This window comes from Amborella trichopoda, chromosome 10 (genome assembly GCF_054954075.1).
Source record: "Amborella trichopoda isolate Santa Cruz 75 chromosome 10, AtrichopodaSantaCruz75HAP2 v2.0, whole genome shotgun sequence".
Classification (NCBI taxonomy): domain Eukaryota; kingdom Viridiplantae; phylum Streptophyta; class Magnoliopsida; order Amborellales; family Amborellaceae; genus Amborella; species Amborella trichopoda.
The window spans coordinates 42,005,721-42,027,818 of record NC_142345.1 but is presented as its reverse complement, the minus strand read 5'-3'; the positions used below and the strand labels follow the sequence as shown (position 1 = coordinate 42,027,818).

Below are 22,098 nucleotides of genomic sequence, written 5' to 3'. Positions count from 1 at the left end.
CAACTAGAAAATTTAGACTTTTGATAGCTGTTATGCATGTAATGCAAAAGTTGAGCCATATACATTGATTCTTTATTAGGAAATACATTTCTTATTCAATGTATGGAAGTATCCTTATAGAGGTTTGAAAGTGTATGGGGGAGATTGGCAGTGGCTGGTCGACCATGCTGTTTATTAAGGTCTTGAGAACAAAGAAAATGTCCCGATGGAAATGTTGTTCATTAAGGTATTGAGAACAAAGAAAATGTCTAACGAATGAAGGGAAAGTATTGTACTTTTTACAAAAACAAAGGAAGCATATAAAATTGCACAAACTATCTAGCGATCAAACTTATGAGTTCCACTATGAAGCTTTGGAAAAGAGTAATTGAACAACGGCTATGGTGTGAAACAAGTGTATCAAAAAACCGCAATTCGGTTTTGTGACAAGAATGTCAACAAGCGATGCTATTTTTTTACTTAGGTAACTAATTGAGAAGTTAATGGCGAAAGGAAAAGATCTTTATATAGTGTTTATTGATCTAGAGAAAGCTTATGATAAATTACGTCGAGATTTGATTTGGTGGGTATTGAAAAAGAAAGAAGTTGTTAGACACTACATTGACTTTGTAATAGATATATACGAGGGAATGCCAACTAGTGTATGAACAACCAGTGGGGTTTAGCATTGAGCACATATTTTTTTGTCTTAGTTATGGACAATTTAACTATGCACCTACAAAATGAGGCACTGTGGTGCATGCTGTTCGTAGACAATGTGGTTTTGATCGATGAAATCCGAAATAACGTTAATACAAAGTTAGAACTTTAAAGGGATGTTTAGAATCTAAAGGTTTTAAAATTAGCTAGACTAAGGCATAGTATATGAAATGCAAGTTTAGTAATAATGGGAGTAGAGACGAAAAAGTAATTAAGATTGACAACTAGGAAATACCAAAAAGAGCGCACTTTCGATATCTTGGGTTAATCCAAAAAAATGAAGAGATTGGAAAAGATGTCGCACATAGAATTAGAATTGGGTGGGCGAAGTAAAGATGTGTATACCGGAATTTTTTTGTGATTGTTGGGCATATTCTATAAGACAAATGTGAGAGTAGCTTTGCTTTATAGGGTAGAATGTTGGGTGCTAAAAAAACAATATACCCAAAAAATGAGTGTAATAGAGATGAGGATATTGAGATGAATGAGCGACAAGACAAGAACGAATAGAATTTGAAATGAATGCTTCCAAAAAATTTAGGTGTCGCACCAATAAGCGATAAGATGAGAGATAATAGACTTAGATGGACTGGCCATGTGTGACGCAAATCAAGTACAACACCTGTTAGGAGATGTAAGTTAATTCAAACGGAAAGTTAAAAAAAAATAAGAGATAAGCTCAAAATGACATGGTTAGAAGTAGTAAAAAAATATATAAGGGCTTATGACCTCACTGAGGGTATTGACCCTTAATATAGCAGAATGACAGACCAAAATTCATGTAGCCTACCTTAATTAGTTAAAAAAACACTTTAACGATTATATATGCACATTAAAAACATAATATCATAAAAAATATATATCGATCTCTCAGTGGATGGTTGGCCGGTCACACTTCTCATACATGTGGTCATCAATGGCTCATGTATCTACCATAGTTATGTGAAGGATATAGGTACTGAAACACTTTTTAACACACTGCATATCCATAAATTTAGATTCTTGGATTTACAAAACAAACGGTCCAAAAGAAATACAAGGCGGAGCTCTCTTAATGTTCAAATTCATTATTTTCATGTTCATGATTATGGTGGCAGAGATGATAGACTCGTGAGAAGACAAACAAAAAATTAACCTTGTAAGTAAAGAGAAAAACTTAATATTTTATTTTTTTTATACCATTTGTTTGGAAAAGTTGGAGCCATTTTTATGGAAGGGCAATTTAGTAATTTCCCTGGAGATGTGTTCTCGTGATTTCGGAAGTGGGGACATTTGGGTCATTTTGTAGGTGAGGAGTTATTGTCTTTTGCTAAAAAGGTTGGAATCTCCTAAACCTAGATTAATGCTGCTATATTAGGCAGTGAAGGACAATCTTGGAAAGGTTTTCTGGTGTGAGCAGTGTTCCTCGTTATTTGTTATTTATTATAGTTTTGGGTTCACGTTAGTTTCTTCATATCCCACAATACAACGCAGAATGAAATAACAAAACCAAGAAAAATAAAGAATAAAGCACAATTGATTTTTTTCTATTCTTTATTAATTTCGAGATCCCTTTTTTCCTGAAAATTTACATTATCCACGCCTATTTAACAAAAACACTCTTGTCATGCTCTTATGTGCATGTTAACAACGCACAAGATACTCAACTTTAGAAAACTTGCAATATTTCTTGAATTCTCACCGAGTGTTCAAAAAATCTCAGAAACCAGCCGGGCCGGGTTCGAGTAATCGGTAAATCGGCAGGTTCAACTGGCCTAACCGGACACGTCCTGGCTAATCTAAAAAGTGTTAAAAAAATAAAAAAAATTCTGAATATCTAAAAAAATATGAAAAAATATATTTAAAGCATAATTAAACAAAACACATCTAAATGAAGTTGAACAATGAAGAAAAAAGATTTTTCTTACATTAGGGTATTTTCAAAAACATTAAAAAAAGTTGAAAAATATAAAAATAAGTCTTCATTGTCAAAACACTTTTCGATCTTATCCAAAATGATAAAACCATTCATAAACACATCCCAAATAAATCCCTTGAGGTTTTTACATTTTTTAACTTTTTATTTTTAAAATACCCTGCCAGACCACCAAAACCAAATCAGCCAGTGCCCAATTCTGAATTGGACCGGCCGAGTTTGCAAACGAGGTTCTGACATTAGAAGTATTATCATCTAGAACCCCACCTCTTATGCAAAGGGAAATGTACGAAACCATACCTAAGGTGTGGACAATTTAATATCTAATCCATATTTTTGTTATTCAATTTCAAGCGGTCCGTCAATCTTTCAGTAAAATTTCAATTTGGTAATCAATCACAAATTAAAATAATTCTGAAATTTATGGAAACATTTTTGAGATAAAATGTTGGATAGTTCAACGTGTACTTCAAAACATTTTTTTTTTGGTTTAAATGGCACACAGAAAGACTAATATTGCAATCAACATTTTTTTGACATTATTAGACGTTGACATACATGTATGTGTATATATCTCTATAGGGAAAAGTTTATATAGAGCCGAGGCTCTGAACAATCAAATTTGAGCTTACGTTAAAACTTTTACCAGAAGAGGTTGTTTTGATGCTCAAATATCTTCAAATTGATCATTTCGACATCAAGATGCATGGATTTGAGAAAAAAATGAATTTCAAGTTTTAAAAATAGTGTATTTTGTAACGTATTTTTTTAGCGTCAATTTTCAATATTTTCAAGTGTTTATAGATTTGTCAATCTACACTATTTTTGAAGCTTTAAACTTTATGAATAAATATAAAAATATTTTTCCAGGCTATCACAAAGATTTTCAGAATTGAAACCACATTTCTCCATACTATTTGAAGGTAGGCTCTAATTTGATTGTTAGAGCCTAGGCTCTATACAAACCGCACCCATATCTAAAACGGAAAAAGTTTATATAAGGATGCTTCATTATAATGTAGAACTACAGATGCCCCTCAAAAATCCATCGGAAAGGGTAGTTTTAATATTGAAAAACCTTTTGATTGATCATCTCGACATTGAGATGTATGACTATGAAAAATAAAAAGATTTTAAGTCTCAGAAAGAGTGCATTTTACAACATATTGTCCACACCGTCTATTTTCAAGATTTTCATATATTTATAGATCTACTTGATTTTAATCATTTTTGAAATTTAAAATTTTATAATTAGATATAAAAATAGATTTTGAGATAATCCTAAGAACATTTTACATCAAAATTATATATTATGATAAAATTTGAAGTTGCACCTTACCTCTACACCTACTGATGCATCCGTAAGCAAACTGCACACATCTAAAATAGATTCTTTTTTAGTGGCAGCTCACCCCTTTCAAGAGTTTTGTATCGAAAAACATTTGAGTGGAAACCATTGTTTAAAACCCTGGACTGGTTGGGTTAACCAACCAATTACTGGGCCAATCCAGATCGATGAGTCTCCCTACTAATAAATAAAAACAAAAGTAAAAATAAAAATAATTTTCCATATTTCAAATAACTTACAAACTTATATTTAAAAGTACATTAGGTTGCATGATTCGGCTGATCTAGATCATCCATATCTCCGACAGACTTGTCCAGTTCTTTTATAAAATTGGACGAGTCTCTCTAAATAATTTCGATCTAAATCAAATGCATGACCCATTCAGATAGGAAAATTTTAAACCAGGGTTTGAAACTACTACTCGGGGCAAGTACTCGGCCCATGCCCGATCCAAGTAAGAATTAAAAGATACAATTTTTTTAAAAAATAACAAATATATGTTTAAAGCAATATTGAGCAAAACATATCAAAATGATGATAAAACAAGAGTAAAAAATATATATTTTAAAAAAAATCAATTTTTGAACGGGGGCATTTTCAAAATAATCTAAACAAGTAGAAAAATATAAAAATATGACCAAAACACTTTCCTATCTTTGCCAAAATGATAGAACAAATAAAATACACATAAAAAATAAATTCTTTATTTTTCAAGATTCATTATAATATTTTGGATTTTTTTTTAAGATCCCCGAGTGGGACACCCAACTCAGAGAAACTAGGTGCGTATACTCAGAACTTGTACTGAGGAGTCAAACATTGTTTTAAACCACTAATGAAAAAGATACCATGCTAAATACCAGCCAGTAGGGGCGGCAACGGGTTGGGTACAGCTGGACCTGGACCTAGACCCGAATAGTATTTGGGTCCAGGTTTTGGACTCGGACTCGACCCGTCGGGTCGAAAAGTTAGACCCGTACCCATACCTGTTGGGTCCTGGGTCTGGTCGAGTCCATTGCCACCCTCACTATGAGCTTCTTTTTATTTTTGCCCCTATTTTTTACCATCATATACCCATTTTGTTGGCAACAAGGTCACGATCACCTACCATTAGATTTCAAACCGTTTGATTTGTCATTTAATAGCTAAAGATGAGTAGGAGTTCTTATTGCATACGATCATTAATACACCCAAATAAATAAGGTCTAAAGTATTTTATCTCCAACTGTTTATAAGTATGGGACGGGTCCAACTGGACCGAGGCCTGAACTTGAATCCGAATAGTGTTTGGGTCTAAGTTTTGACTCGAACCCGACCCACCAGGATCCAAATATTGGACCCATAACCGGACTCGTGTCGAGTCTATCCGGCGGGGTCCCAAGTCGGGTCCAGGTCCAGGTCCATTGCCACCCCTACCATCTAGGAGGCAAGCTCAAACGCATGAAACTACATATTCTAACAAGGATACGGTTGAAAATTCCCACATTTTCTATGAGCAATATAATGTTTACTTACCTTTCCAAAAATAGCCATGGTCCCTTCCTGATTTTGCATTAATATTTGAGTAAGACCACATCAATAAATTTTTCCTTATTATGTAATATCTCCATTCTCTATACAAAATATTAAAGAAGAAAAAATTCAAAAAGTAATAAAAGGAAAACCCTTATTTTTGATGGGGACATGAAAAGGAAATCTTAGTGGAATTCCTGCGAAAGGGAGGCAATTTAGGGACATTAATTGGACAACCGCTAAAACATACCCTATTTTCAGAAAGAGTGGACAAAATTAGTGGCGGGCCAGACCAACCCCATTAAGGAACCTCCAAATTTAGTTTTTTTTTTTTTTTAAATATTGCGCAGGACCACCTGACCGGCTCAACCGGTTGTCACATGAGTTACTGGCTATGGCCGGTGGTATCAATGCTTCGTTACTTTTGAAGAAGACGATAAATAGTCGACTGGTTAAAGAAGTACACTACTCTCTCTCACCCCATCTCTCTCTGAAAGTGTTTGTGGGGTATTCCTTGAAACTTGTTTCTCTCTCTCTCCCTCTCTCTCTCTCTCTCTCTCTCTCTCTCTCTAAGTGTTTGTTGTGAGTATTCATTGTAACATGTTTGTGCGTACTCGTTGCAACCTTTCTCTCTCTTGTTGGCTTCTTTTACATTTATGTTTCAATGCTCTTTCTCTCTCTCTCTCTCTCTCTCTCTCTAAGTTTCTAAAGCGATGAGCAGGGGAGATGAGCTTGAAAGTAGAGTTGGTTGTTGACAGAAGATAGAGAGCACAAAACCAACACAAGCAATAGGCTTTCATGCTTCTGGAGGATATGTGCTCTCTATACTTCTGCCACCATGCCCTTAGAAGCACTCTATTTCTATTCCCTCTCTTCCCTTCCCTCTCTCTCTCTCTCTTCCTTCCTTACTTCTCTCTCTCTCTCTCACACTACATGTTCTCCTCAATTAGGCTCTCCTCTTACTTTTATTGTAGTGTTTTTTCTTTAGTTTTTGTTAATTTTTTGTTTAATTTGCAGGTCATAGCTTGAAGATCTGAAGCCAATCTCACTCTCTCTCTCTCTCTAATAGCACATAAAATCTTTCAAATAAATAATACTCGTATTTACATTAAAAAAAGCCGTATTAGAAGGTGGTGAGAATTTGGCATGTGTATTGTGCCATGCACGTACGCCCTTCGAAGGTTTCTGTTTGTTTTTGTAATATATGTTTATATAAATTCTTTTATTTTGATTCGAACCTTTGAATGCTTTGTATGGAAGTGGTTGTCTTTACGGACGAGTCGACTCGTCGCTCTTGATTGAACAAATCCCCAACTTGGGGGAACAATAATCTCTTATAGATTCATAATGTTATATTTGTTATAATTTATGATATTTTAGAAAGAGATTATCTTTTTTTATAATTGATATAATCTTTCATATCATCGACTACAATTGTTTATAATTAATTTTGTATATCATTTTTATGCTTTCATGATTCTAATGTATTAGTTTTCCATATACTTTTATGTCTTCTACCTTTCTTTCATTTCCTGATTTTTAACAAAATTTCAGTTTGTTCCCTTTTTTTTGTAATTTTTTTGCTCTTCGAGTGTCTCGTAGAGTTCGACTCCGACTCGGTCAATCACTTGTACTAACCAGGGCCCGAGTTCCACGTCTAGCCCGTGTTTTCGAACAGCAAAACAAATAAGAAATGCAAGAGAGCTCTAAAGAGAGAGGAAAGTAACTGCAATGAGATGAATTAAGGTTATTGTTACATCTAAAGTAGCCGGAAGTTTAATCAGAAGTTTGTGGTGGAAGGAGACAAGAACTCGGCTGCTGATTTGTTGGAAAATCAAGAAGTTTTTGCTGAGAAATTGATAATCATTTGAGGAATGGTAATTGTTGTCTTGCATTAATAATGTTTGATAATAGTTGGTGTAGGATCACTGATGTAGGTTGGACGAAAGTTGCATCCTCCATAACCTTGCTTTATAACGCTCATCTGTACTATTCTTTATGGGAAAAAGTTTATACAAACCGCACCCTTCTTTATGCAGGAATAAAAGGTAAACTTCTCTTAGAGAGAGAGTGAGTGAGAGAGAGAGAGTAATTTTTTCTTGATTTTTATGTGATGACATTTAACTGTCTTAGTACAAATAGCTCATTATTAGTTTTGAAGTCTTAAACGATCGTTTCCATAAGTTGGTATATGTTTCTTTCAAGGAAAAAGATTTATCGACTTATAATATAGAAATCAGGAGCACCACAAAAATCTAATCGAAAGAGTTGTTGGGCCGTTGGAAAACCATAAAATTAATCACCTAAACGAAGCGATAAAAATAAATAAATAAAGGATTTCAAGTGTTAAGAATAGCCGCATATTGTAACACATTCTCCAGAGTGTCCATTTTCAAAACTTCGAGTTTTTATAGATCTTCCGGTTCTACGTCATTTTTGAAGCTTTAAATTTCATAATTAAAATTTATAACTACATGTAGCAAGATTTGAATGTGGGACTCATTTTTATTGTTTAAGGTTTACACCTTATACAGACCGCACTTTCTTCTAAAAGTATGTTTTCTATTCATATAATCTTTAATAAATCCTCATATGCTCAATTTAAATGGTTGTAATGGGCCGACCCGTTCGGCATTGAACCGGGAGAAGCCATTCCAACCAGTAGGTCAGCCAGTCCACGAGTTCAATGCCAGTTTCTCCTTTAGCATATGGTCTAGTGTAGTAGACCGGACTAGTAAAGTACCCAATTCACCAGTTTCCAGCTTGAACGGCTGGTTTGGTCCAGTCTATACAACATTGGATTAAAACATTTTTACCGAAGTTTATAATTTTTTAATATATATTTCTTTTATCCCGGAATAGCTATTTTCTTCATCTATGCTATAGAAGTAAGGTGTATCTCAAAAATTCAATAGGAAAGAGTAATTGATCATCTTGAACTCGATAAGTATGAATATAAAGAAAAAATAAATAAAATTCTAGCCCCAAATATAATACATATTGTAACCAGTTATGTAGGCCATCAATTTTCCAAGTGTCTGTAAATATTTTTTATCTATATTATTTTTAAAATTTTAAATTTTATAAATAGGGCTAAACATATATTTTCAAATCATCATATGATTTCCGACACTGAAACTACTTCGACAAAATATAGAAATACCCCTCCTAGTTAGGGTTTATACTCTCTTGACTCTTCTATTATTTTGTTTCCTACCGTGTTTTTCTTGAAGTTTTGCAGCATTCTTTTGGTTTTGTTTATGGTCGATGCTTTTCATTAGTGGTTGCAAAAGTGGGTATAATTAGGAGCATGCGTGGTAAAGAAGTACTCTCGACCTTGTTACCTTTCAAAGCACGAGAGTAGACTTTTTTATCTTTTCTTATTTTTTTAATTTTTTTTTTGTATTTTGTATATTATATTTTATTTTTTATATGTTAATTGTGGGAACGGAGAATGTAATGTTATGTTGAACCATCATCCCCCCATACCACGCATGCCCCAACCTTATTCCCGAGAAATGGACAAGTTTAGTATATACCTTGTGTTGTATACAACTTCACAATATTACATCCACCAATGGTCATATAAATTAATGGTCACGATGAGCTATTGCTCCTGTTGTAGTCCACTATTGTGTCCCAGAACTATAGTGGTTCATCTTGGCTATATATTTAAGAGAATGGATGTTTGATGTGCTATAGGTTCAGTATGAGTAGGAGTATACTTAAAAAGGTGTAGTTGGAAGTAATGAGAACAGATACGAGAGTTTATGACTTTTAGTAGAGTAGAATGATATACCAAGTTTTATACAGTCAACCACAATTTATTACAAAAAAAAATTAAACAATGATGATGTTTGATGTTATATGTACACTGCACACATGGTAGATCGGTCCTAATGCAATGGCTTTTGCTTTATGGGATGAGCAATACGTCTGAGACACAATGGTGGACTACAATAGGATACAATAGGAGAAGGCGGTTCACCCACCCAAAAGGATCCAAGTCGACCATGTAAATGTGAGAAAGATTCAATGTAGTGTTATTTAATTTGAATGGGGCTTTCCAAAGTCAAAACTGTGGCCACTTTTTTGAAGGACCATCATTGTTTTAGCACCCAATATCCAATTCGGATTATATCGATTTTATCATTGTCAGCAGGTCCACCTCACATGTATCCATATCGAATTCCCCTCACATATCCATGTCGAATTGTTCTATTTGGCCATTCAGATTTGTTTGAACCAACATTTTTAAAAAGTATTTAAAAATAAAAATAAATAAAAATTTGAAATAAAAAGGTGAGAATTGAAAAAGAATCTAGAAAAATATTAGAAAAATTATCACAAATATACCTTAGTCCAAGCTTAATTGAAAAAAAATTTCAAAATTTTATTTACCTCGTCTACACTTTTTTTTCTTCATTTTTAGTTTTTTTGGGACCAAAATGACCTTTACGGTACTCTTACTACCGTACTACATATCATTTTATATGTTGTTTATAATACCGTAGTAACTTTGAGTAATATTACGGTACTTTAAGTGCCGTAGAACTCTGGCCATGGCAGTGAAGCCAATTACTATACTTTAAGTACCGTAAAAGCTAAAACCCATTATATGGCTATACGACACTTAAAATGCCGTAAATCCTTTTCTCATTATATTTATCTATTTCATCTCTAATTCTTTTTTTGTTTATCTCTTCTTTCTCTCTATAATTCTTTTTAATATTTATATTTGCCTTTTCTCTCTAATTCTTTTTTGTCTCTTCTTTCTCTATCTACAATCTCACTATCGTTTCTTTAGACAGATCATGTCCTCTGTTTTGCATAACTGAAGTCAGTGTTTGATTACTCTCTCTATGGAAACGACAATTGGATTGTAGAGAGAGATAAGAGATAAAAGAGAATTAGAGAGAGAAAGAAGAGATAAATATTAAAAAAATTAGGGAGAGAAATAATAGATAAATGTAAAAATAATTAAAGATGAAAGAGATAAACAGAATCAGGTTTATGGTATTTTAAGTATCGTCTAACATGGGTTAGTGTTTATGGTACTTAAAATGCCGTATAAGGGTGTTAGTGTTTACCGTACTTAAAATGTAGTATAAGGGTTAGTGTAAGTTTAGGGTGGTTAGGTGCCACGATCTCGCCCTCCGGATCTAGATGATAAGGGGATATGCGTCTCGAGTTTCGGGGAACCCGAGATTTTGAGATAACTCTCTCGAGAACCTCACTCAAGAATGAGGTCAGGTATACCAACCGATGAGAGAGGAATTACTCGGGCTGGCTCGTGTGGGCGCCCTCTTAGATCACGAAGAAAGCCCTCCAGTGGTAGAACTGGTTCGGAATCACATCCCTTAGCCTGTACTCTCATGTTTCTGCAATCACACACACATGATTAATTTATAAGACAAGTGGGTCAAGTGACCCCTCCCTGTCTTTGGGCAAATGCACATAGTCATGCACATTCAGAATAAGAAAAAGGGGAAGAGAATAGATGAAAGAAGAAGAAAGAGAGAATAGAGGAATGAGGAAGATAAAGATTTGACTAGGTGGCTAGACTAACACAATAGCTAGACCAGCAAGTGATCGAACTGTCGTGGTAGTAAGACGGGCAAGGTAACTAGACCGGCACAACGACAATACTACTAGACGACATAACGATTATCGACCAGCCTGGCACGATGGCTAGCCTATCGTAGCAATAAGGTTGGCACGATGACTAAAACCAACACAACAACATTACTGCTAGACGACAAGACTACCATGACAATGCTTGACTTAGCCTGCCTTGATCAAACGAGAGGGAAAGAAGAAGAAGAGAGAAAAGAAAGAGAGAGGGAAAGGCATGCGCAATACTACCGATATCGTGCATGTGAGAAAAAGAAAGGACCGAGAGAGAGAGAAAAAGAAGAAGAAAGGGGCAGTAAGAAAGAAGAGAAAAGGGGAAAGAAGAAAGAAGAAAGGGGAAGAAAAGAGAGGGGGGAATATAGGCGGCGATGAACTTTCGCCATCCATGACAGAGGAGAAAGAAAGTAGAAGGAAACATGGATGGCGATCAGCGAGAGATGAGAGGAGGGAGAGAAAGAGAGAGATCAGATGAGGAGAGATGAGAGAAAAGAAGAGGAGAGACAAAATTACCTTATCGAAGGTACCGGCCCTTTTCTTCTCTCTCCTCTCTCTCTCCAAGACGCTCCCACAATTTGAACGTGAAAAACTCTTAAATTTTATTGATGAGCTAAAAGAATCAAGGGTCTTTTGACAATTGTTTTAACATGTATTTATAGAATTGGGCCCAAACATGGGTGTATTCCAAAAAAATACCTAAATTGGTGATAATTACAATTTAATTGAATTAAAAGAAATTCTAAAATTGAGTACAAAATGACTCTTTTGCCCTTGCTCAACAATATATGAAATTCCAAAATAGTCTATTTTGCTGCCCTAAAACTTGCGTGATCTTCTATGGATGATTTGGAGTTGCTTCGCTGTACGTTTGGCTGAAATATGATTGCTTTCTTATCGGTCTCTGCATGACGATCAATTTGATACCAACTTCGAGCTACGGAGTACGCTTTTGGGCCACGATCATGCGACTTAAAGTTTGGATGAATATTGAAAACTTCAGATCAATAGTGTACGTGTTCTTTGATGTTTTTTCATGACTTCTTTGCTGGATCACACTAAGAATGCCGTCACGATCACATTGTAGCAAACGCAACTCGATTTCGTATCCAAACGAAGATTTCGTCGTTTTGAGTTTTTAACCGAAATTTGGAAATCTGACAGTCAAAATGTATAACAGCTTCGACACCTCTGTGTGTGAAATCCAACCGTTCATTGTACGCAGGGTTCGGGCTAGAGATAGCCTCAGACCTTACACACATAATGCAATTAGTTTCGTTTTGAGCGGATACGCGAGCGCGTGATTTGGCCGCTCGAGTGAGGCGTGCTGCTGCTGAATTTTCAGCAACTATCTTCACAAATCACCAACTTCTCTCTAGCTTTTCTCTCTGCTCGAGTATCGTCACGAGGCACGCCATATATCAAAACACTCATCTTGATAAGACAAATATGCTCACAAAATTTGAGAGCGATCCGTCTCAAAACGAGTGAGATATGGACCCCGAAGGTCACTGCCCGATGCTGCAAAAACAGTTACCTTTAATGGTGATTTGGTGCAGGGAAAGCGTACGGGAATAGTGTGCAGCCTATTCCTTTTTGGTCTTGTACCGATAACTTTGTCCTGGAGTGCCCGATTAAGCCGAGACTTGACCCATAGGGGTTTTCAACCGTGCCGGATCCAATGGCGGTGGTCCTACAACTGTTTCATGCACCAAAAATATAGTTCTAATTATGGGATCCATTTCAAGATGCTTGAGCCTGATTTTTCGAAATTGTTTTTTTGTTTGCACTGTCTTAGACATGTCGGATTGCGACGAAACTTGACAGGCAGATTTTTGGAGTGCTTAAGAAGATTTTGACCCGATCTGGCGTAATTATGAAAATGTTGGGAATTTCACTGTATGTCGAAACATAAGACCGGCTTCCTCTTTTATTCCACATCAGGGATTAAGGTGCTGAAAAATGTCTTCAAACATACGATACTTAAAGTAACATATAAAATGCCATCAGTATTACGGTACTTTTAGTACCAACTAAAATTCCCTTAGTATTACGGTAATAAGACTACCGTAAAGGTCATTTTGATAATAAAAAAAACCAAAAATGAGGAAAAAGAGTGCTTAAACAAAAGTTTGAAGTTTTTTTCTAATTAAGCTTAAATTAAACTATATTTACGATAATTTCTCAAAATAATACATAAGCTCAAATAATAATCACAATAAAAAAGAAATGGGATGTTTTAAGGCGAATACCAATACCTTCCAAAAAAACTAGTTTGGCCCCAACTGATTTTGAGTCCAGTTCTATGATCCAAATCACAAATCATCGGATTTTTAAACACCGATTAGAAGTAACATTCTCTTTTTAATTTTATCATTTAACGTAATACTTCTGTAATCTTACAACTCCACCCAAAGTCGCACAGGACGGGTCCTATTACATGTACATGAGATAAGCACAAGGCAAGGATTGGTTTCACAAATTTGCGTAAACAACTCAGGATCCTAGGACCCGGAATTGCATCCATTTAAAAACTTTCAAATTGATTATTTTGATACGAGATTGTCTAAGAGAATTTATCTTTTATATATAAAAATCACAATTATTTTTGTCTCGTAAATTTTAAAATAGGTGATTATAACAGTTTCATTTACTAGACACATAGTTCAAAAAAACAATACTTCTCGAACTTCTAAGTATCTAATAAGTGGAAATGATTTTAACCTCCATATAAAAAAAAAACATAACTTATCTCTTCGCATACAATCCCTTTTTTTATATTGGCAATTTTGAACGGGTACGGTTTTCATAAGATTGCAACCTTAAACAATCCAATTAAAATGCGCCTTCAAATTTTATCATATTATCTAATTTTGAAGCAAAATAATTTTAAGATTATCTCAAAATCTATTTTTATATCTAATTATAAAATTTTAAATTTCAAAAATAGTTAAAATCAAATATCTCAAAATCTATTTTTATATCTAATTATAAAATTTTAAATTTCAAAAATAGTTAAAATCAAATAGAGCTATAAACATATGAAAATTTTGAAAATGGATGGTATAGATAATATGTTGTAAGATACGTTATTTCTGAAACCCAAAATCTTTTTATTTTTCTTAATGATATATCTCTATGTCGAGATAACCAATCCCAAGGTTTTTCAATATTAAAACGTTTTGCGATGGATTTTTGAGGTGCTAGTTCTACATTTTAAGGTTGTACCCTTATATAAACTTTTCCCATTCTGAATCTATAAAAAAAATAAACTACAAAAATAAGAATAATGATCCTATGAGACCCTCTTATACCCATGTGTATAAGATCTCAAAGGATCCCCAATAAATTTGACACAGATCTCTAGAAAAATTATCCCATGAGTGTAGGATTTGATTTTTCTAAATATCTGTATCAAATTTAATGGTAATCCTTCGAGATCCTACACACATAGATGAAAAACAGCCTCATAGGATCATTACTCCAAAAATAATACCTATTCAATCACATTATTTGGACTATCTTCTTGCATCTCCTAGCATTTAGAGTTCCAACATTTTTGAAGGCTCCAAATTTTATATCAAAGGCAAAAATAGATTTCCAAGCAAAGTGTCAAAATCTCCCACACTCATAACTGCGTTTTCCGAAATTTATGGCTCTATTTTTCTTCCGAAGGCCTTGACCTTACATATTCCGCAACCTCAACTAATTTTTAGAAGAGAATGAGAATCCTAATCCTCGATGTATTTTTGAGATGCCACCAGCCCTCGCTAGAGAGGGAATGCAGAGATAGAAAGAGTCATCATCATCAAAGTCTTTTCTCAACTATTTGGAGTCGGCAAGACAAGCCCTCACTAGAGAGGGAATGCAGCCCTCACTAGAGAGGAAATGCAGAGATAGAGAGAGAGTCATCATCATCAAAACCTTTTCTCAACTATTTGGAGTCGAAGAGAAAGAAAAGCCAAAGCCTAATCTCACCTTTTGTCCACTGAAGACCACTATACACTTTCAGATGGCATGTTAGAGAGAGAAGTAACATCAACCCATTTAAGTTGCAGATCTAACTCCCCTGACTCCACATCTCTCAGCCTCAAACACACATCCTGAACAACCTCACCATCAACATATCTCACACAACTATCTCTCACCAAACAATTCTCCTTGTTTGGAACAACCTTCCTCATCTTGGTCTCCATTCCTGGCTCTCCCTTCACCACTTTCCGCATTCTTGCTGCCATTGCGAGGGGCTGGAGATCTACATGTGAGTTTCCCATCTTATCATCTGCCTTAAATCTATCTTTGTCAAAAACCTCCTGCCATTTCCGTCATGTTAGAGAGCGAGAGCATTGCCATTTCTATCATTTTCGAGAAAGAGAGGAGCAGCGAACAACAGATCGATATGTAACTATACAACCACACATGCATTCTAAGAGTGTGGAGAACAAAAAAACAAACTAGTAAGTTCATCAAAATATACAATGGATTCACTATTGACCTTTGTTTACTTTTAACCGGGAAAGCTTGAATGGTGCACAATCACCTTTCTTATATAAGAACATAGAAACAAGGGCACCAATAATTGCATGCAATGTTTTAATTTTAATTTTCTTTCTTGAACTCGGATCAACTCAAAACATCGGGCATCCACAGTTCTCAACCATGCACGCCTAAAATGTATTTAAAAAAGTTATAAAAAAACAAATCAACCAAAATACTGTGAAATATTAGTGATATTTTGGTCAAATTCAAAATTTCTATCACTTTTAATATTTTTAGGCAATCGCACCTAAAAAGTTTGAAATCTTTGGGAAAAACTATATGCAATCGTGACGAACCGTTCTTTTTATAGTTTGATGCTGCTTACTAAATATAATCGTGGCTAGCCATTTTTTTGAAAGTTTGATGGTGCTTGTGCACAATTCGAGCATCCACACAATGCAGACACTAAATGTCAATTTAAACACCCTATAAGATATGGGATTTTATACTATGAACAAAGAGGTGTAAAATTCAATAGATTAAAGTGTATCACAATATTTGAGAAATTTTACTTCAAACTTTGTGCCTAGTCATCTTCAGCCACCTAATTTCAAAATCCAACGGGCCAATGTTGATTGTAACTTCCTTATATTAAAAAAAAATAATGTTAATATATATATTTTTATAAGATATCGGTATTCATAAATGCAAATGTTTAATGAGTAACTTAATTGTGATGTACAAAAGCACCAATACCTCAAAGGGTGACATTTGGTGAAATACTGGCATTCAATAATACAAGTCTCATAGAATGACTGGAGTGAGCTATTTGTGTCTAAAAGCATATATGTATTAAAAACTTAACACCTGTTTAAACTTAACGCCTGTGAGAGACTTTGCAATTCAAAAATACTGATATCTTACATGGTTACTTACAAATATCTCATAGATAAATATCTTATACGGTCTTTAGAGTGGGACATTAGTATTATATCGTACAAATGAATTTCTTAAAAAAAAATTTTACTTTAATAGTGGGGCAAAATTAGAAAATTGCCCCACCAACAATTTCTAATTCATTATTCACTCACAATGACATGTCCTTTGGGCTTTCCTGAAATAGGAAAAAGAACTAACAAAATGCTAAATTAATGCACCCCGTAGACAAGGTCTGATAAAAAGAACTCGCTCTCTCTCTGAAACTGACCAGTAAAGCAGACACACGTAACACGGTTTTTGTAGGTTTTACACAGGCCTCCCTACCTCTCTCAAAGTACAACTTATAGAACCATATTCGGCTTTCCTTCGCTCTCCCTCTCTCTCTCTCTCTCTCTCTCTCTCAATGGCAGAAACCTCAGCCAGAATTCGCTCTTTTCTCTCTCTTAAATAATTAAAATATTATATATTCAATAATTGCAACCTTATATATACTTTTTCCTTATTTAAATATTGTAATTTAAAATATACAGTTATATTATTAAATAACAAAAAATATATAATTATATTGATTTAAATATTATTTAAATATTATATTTAAATAATTAAAATATTATATTTAAATAATTAAAATATTATATTTAAATAATTAAATTATTATTAAATTTTATTAAAATATTATATATTAAATTCCCGAATAGAATTCGGATCCAAGTTTTGGACCAAGATCCAACTCGGGTCTGGTCATAGTGTATTGGGTCGGGTCCGGGTCCATTGCCACCACTAACTTTTTTATGTTTCTTTACAAAAGGAAGTTAGGGCTGCAACCCTACAAAATAAGCAAAGCCTCACCTCATAATTCATCGAAAATTACAATTCAAGCATTGAAAAACCTTTATATGGATTATCTCGGTTTGAATGCTGTGGTTGTGAAAAAAAACTAGGGTTTCAAGCTTTAAAAATAGTGCATATTATAACAAATTATCTAAGTCATCCATTTCGCCCTAAAAATAGGTGTATAAAGATCTACAAGATCTATACCATTTTTTTAGTTTCAAGTTTTATTGTCAATGTTGGAAATTGATTTTAGATCATAGAGATTTATGTTGCTTCAAGTGCATTTCAAACAATGATTTAAGGTGAGGCTTTTTGTTTTTCATAAAGCCGAGGCTTTATAGAAACTTCATACATTTATATATATATATAGAGTAAAAATCCTATAAGGCCCTCTCCCACCCATGTGTGTAGGTCCCTAAAAGATCACCATTAAAGTTGGTATGGATCTCTAAAAAAATTATCACATGGGTATGGGACTTGACTTTTCTATAGATCCATGCCAAATTTAATGGTGATCCTTTGGGGTCATACACACATGGGTGAGAGAAGGTCTTATAGGATCATTTCTCATATATAAATATATATATAGAGAGAGGGAAAAAAAGAGAGAGATGATAAGCAAATCAAATATTGATAAAGGAAATGGAGAATAAAGAGGAGCAATTAGTTTGTATATGTGTGTATCTGTTAAACCCAGTTTCACATTATGGAGTTTCTTCAAAATTTGAGTGTACACCTGCCCTTTAATGTAACAAAGGAGTGTCTCAAATTTGGTTTGAATCAGTCCTAAACAGAAATATGAGAGAGAGAGAGAGAGTTCAGGGAAAAAGTGGTCGTCGTGGTAGATTTTGAAATGTTAAAAGATCAACAGAACTCATAACCCATGAAAGTAACAGATATCAAATAATTTACTAATAAAGAACACAACAGAAGAGAATATGTGGTTACGAAATATTTCCCTTTAACTGACTTGGACTATTAAAAGCAATAACCGTAACTGATGCAGTCTTAAGTTCTAAGCACGTGTTTCCAGTTTTATATTACTATAATGGGCAATGTAACAGTTTGGGAAGAAGAAAAATGAAAAGACAAAAAAGTCCTCGGGAATCCGGGAAAGATGAATTTGTTGGATTTTATGGGAAGGAAAAAAGAAATAAAAAAACAACAGTCATATGAGAAACAGGCTAGGAATAATTCACTGGATTTTACGATATTTTTAGGACATTCTAATGCATATTTACAGTAATGTAAAACAATACAAGGAAATAGAGGAAGGCATACCAGTTTTAGAGTCCCGATCGGATTGTAAACCAAGAAATTCAATTCCTCGTTCCAAACAGGGTTAAGGCAACTGTTAATTACCTTCGTCTTTGCCATCTGGTTCAGAAAGAAAAAGCAGAAAAATCAGTAAACAGGCCATTCTTTTGTGCAAGAATTTGAAAATAAAAGAAAGTTACAATTGCCCAGAGAAAACAATCAAATCTCATTTAAATTATCGATAAGCATAAGAAGCCAAGAGTGCACCTTGCATTTTGAACCTATGGCAAATAATTTCATCTATAAAAAATATCAATTATGTGTGACAAGTACATTTAAAATTACATCTACCTCCCAGGATTTCTCAATATGCAAAACAGGGTATCCTGGCATTGCTCCAACTAGCAAATGAAACTAATTTTGTCACTGTAAGTCTTTGAATCGAATTATCAAGACATCCAAATCTTTTCTTTTTTTCCTCTTGTTTTTTTTGAGAAAATCTAGGTTAGCCTGTTACGCCGTTTGGGACAGACTTCAAGGATTTGAGTCATGATCTCCCTCACCCAAACCAATATGTCTACCACTAAGCAGAAGCGTAAAGGACCCAGTTTTGTTCTTCCTCTAATTTTTTCTTACATAAATATGGGAGAGACTTCATTTGGATTTTATAGCCATGATGAAGAAATTCAACAAGATAAAAAAGACATTGAAAGGCCTGAGAAAAATGACCTGGTTACCGAGCTTAACCACCACATAAGGGTCACTGCTCGTGAAATCTCGGACCACCAATAGTTTGCCTCGCACCACTGTGACTTTCAACCGCCCAATTGCCTCCCCCATGGTTCTCACCAAGCTATCTGGGTCTCGTTTAACCCTCCTATCACTCTTAATCTTTCCTGCACATAAATGCAGCTTGAAAAGTTTAGAGAACATCATAGAGGGGACTCTGAATATTCCCACCACAGTTTAGAAATTTGGCTTTACATTTGGTTCCTAAAGCTGAACAAATTCAATTAGAAAAGACACCAAAAAACCCATCAGGTAAAATATCCGATATTAATACGATAGAAATAACACACTCTAATTTCAAGAAAAAAGATGTCGAAATATCAGTCAAATTTGATCCAAAATAGGAAAAAGATGCTTCTAATTTGGGCTAAAATTAGCAAAATACCCATAGTTAAGGCTAAAATTAGCACACACTGGTCCTAGAAACAGACCCAAAACAGAAAAAGTCAATTAAATAAAAAAAAAACCCAGTAAGGTATCAAGGCTAACACTTCCAAAACAGAAAAAGAAGTTCTAGAAACTATCTTTAAAATGTTGTGCTTTCTGCAATTTGAATCCCATATTCAAACAATATATTAGCTGTTTTCTCCTTTTTAACAAAGAGAATTTCCTATTTCGATACTTTCAAATTTCCAAAGTTTTGGGTTAGGCCAAAGAGAAAAAAAACCCAAAGATTCAAATTTTTTAATATTGATCATTATGGAGAACACTTTTATAAATTAAGAAAACCGTATCATAAGTGCAGATTCGTCAAAAGGTAGATTAAACAGAGGAAATAAAAATGCCTTAAAATAAATAAATAAAATTATTTGATACCTGATTGAAGGGCCAAATTGATTTCTGTAAGCTTTGGTAGCTGCACAAAAAACCCCAAACAATAAGCAGGTAAGACTCATTTGAGGAATTAGTTCTTTATATCTAGAAAATGGCTGGAAAATTTCAGACTAATCATGGCGAACATGGGTAGTTGAATATTTCCATTTGTGGCAAAAAAAACCAGAGAAATTGTTAGAATTCAAAATGATGCATAAATTTCCATGAAATAAAACTTGCATTCAATAAAATAAAATATTAAAAAAAAAAAAAAAGGAACAAGGAAACCAATTGGAATGCCTCAAAGTGCATGTATGAACCCCTCTTGACTATTCCCATTTATAGTGAAGAAGAAAAAGGAAAAACCCATAATGAGGCCTCAAAATACAAGGATATGCACATTGATTCTCATTAAAAAGAAAAAAAGAAATAGACTCTGCTTGAAAACGAAGAGCAAGGGCAAAAGGGCCTTAACCAATTTTTATTTATGGTAAAAACAGCCCTTAAAACTGCCACTTAAGTCAAAAACCAGAGAAAATCTAGTCCAGCTGCAAGCCTCAAAAGCAATTTCTATTTCAGGAAAAACTCTAATTCCATTGATTTATCTCAATAGACTGAAATACTGAGAAAGATACTTTGATTATCTCAATAGACTGAAATACTGAGAAAGATACTTCTCATAATTTCACTCAAGGTAAAAATCAAGTCTACTCAAAGGCTCAAGCACAAAACAAATGGATGTTCAAAAGACTTTCAAGATTAACAAAAATCTACCGAGCAAAAAAAACCCAAAGGAAATAAGAAAAAAAACACCATAAAGTTCTTCAACACCAAAGAAAAAAACTTTATACTTTTCTTTTTTTCCGAATATTAAACAGGAGGAAAGAAAAAAAGTTCACTTTTTGAAATACCTCACGCCAAAATTTTCAAAAAGAAGATAATATTTTTGTAATGGGTAAAGGAAAAGCTAAACAAATAATACAGTTCAACCAGAACACTAAATCAGTTAAGGAACAGACCATTTTTTCCCATTTCAACTAAGAAACACCAGGATCTTGATGCGTTTTCCTGTTTATTTGGAGAAAGATCAAAAAAAAAAAAAAAAAGGCAGTTATTCCAGAAGAAAACCATGAAATCCAAATTAAAAAGAAACCCACAAACGGTTTTGTATTTTTACTTCAAAAGAATCAGACCTTTTGAATCAAAGGAAACAAAACCACTCATACTCACGAATCTATTACTCCTGCAAAAACCTAAACAAAAAATTTGTCACTCTAAACTATAGAGAAAACCCACATACACTATCCATTTTTATTTCAGAACAAATGCTCTGTTTGTGTGTGTACATTTAAAGAAAGAAACACAAGAAGGCAAAACTAGCATTCAAAGTAAGAAAACTCCAACTATTCCTTTCAAAACACCAAGAGAAAAAACTAGAAATTTGGTCTACAAAAATAGATAAATAAATAAATAAAAGATATGGCTTCCTTTTTCACTTCAGAAATGCCATATCTTTGAACCACAAACAAAAACCCACCGATATAATCTCACTTTAGGTAAGAAAAAGCCGAAAACCAGAGAAAAAAAATGGGTTCGACACAATACAAGGAAACCACCATGTTTCCTTGCAAAGAACAGAGGAAGAAGAGGACCAAAATAATAACTGACGAACTAATTCAGAATTATCATCTATATGACTGAACTCTCTAAAGTAAATTATAAAAAAGGAAAAAAATCCAGTGACAAAATTAAAACAATTCAGAGAATATTCTACCTGCAAAATCCCAGGCCCTCTAGAGAGAGAAAGAGAGGAGAGGAGAGAGAGAGAGATCCTGGTTTTCGAGTACGTGGACGACGTCGAACGCGTCTTATTTATACCAATTAA

At 34.1% G+C, this 22,098-nt stretch overlaps 1 protein-coding gene across 7 annotated transcripts; it reads right to left on the bottom strand.

Annotated features, from left to right (window-relative positions):
* Positions 1 to 14,658: 14,658 nt before the first annotated feature.
* LOC18447632 (Calcium-dependent lipid-binding (CaLB domain) family protein) lies at positions 14,659 to 22,060 on the bottom strand. Of its 7 annotated transcripts, XM_020675609.2 has the most exons (7): positions 21,751 to 21,842; positions 21,407 to 21,466; positions 21,233 to 21,281; positions 20,217 to 20,256; positions 19,341 to 19,507; positions 18,636 to 18,731; positions 14,659 to 15,415 (listed from the first exon to the last, which is right to left on the bottom strand). In XM_020675609.2, exons 3-7 carry the CDS (start codon positions 21,233 to 21,235, stop codon positions 15,101 to 15,103), a joined length of 621 nt encoding a protein of 206 aa, XP_020531268.1. In that variant the 5' UTR covers positions 21,236 to 21,281; positions 21,407 to 21,466; positions 21,751 to 21,842; the 3' UTR covers positions 14,659 to 15,100. The 7 variants fall into 7 exon arrangements, with proteins under 7 accessions (XP_020531268.1, XP_011628279.1, XP_088705175.1 ...); XM_011629977.3 differs by having other exon boundaries at positions 21,407 to 22,060; XM_088849049.1 differs by lacking the exons at positions 21,407 to 21,466; positions 21,751 to 21,842 and adding an exon at positions 21,988 to 22,060.
* Positions 22,061 to 22,098: the final 38 nt, after the last annotated feature.

Excerpts from the sequence above, each read along its gene's own strand:
- LOC18447632 (XM_011629977.3), bottom strand. Across the intron at positions 18,732-19,340 it reads TGGTTAAGCTCGGTAACCAG|ATGGCAAAGACGAAGGTAAT; the intron begins GTCATTTTTCTC and ends TTTCTGAACCAG. Across the intron at positions 15,416-18,635 it reads CGATCGGGACTCTAAAACTG|GAGGTTTTTGACAAAGATAG; the intron begins GTATGCCTTCCT and ends CGGAAATGGCAG.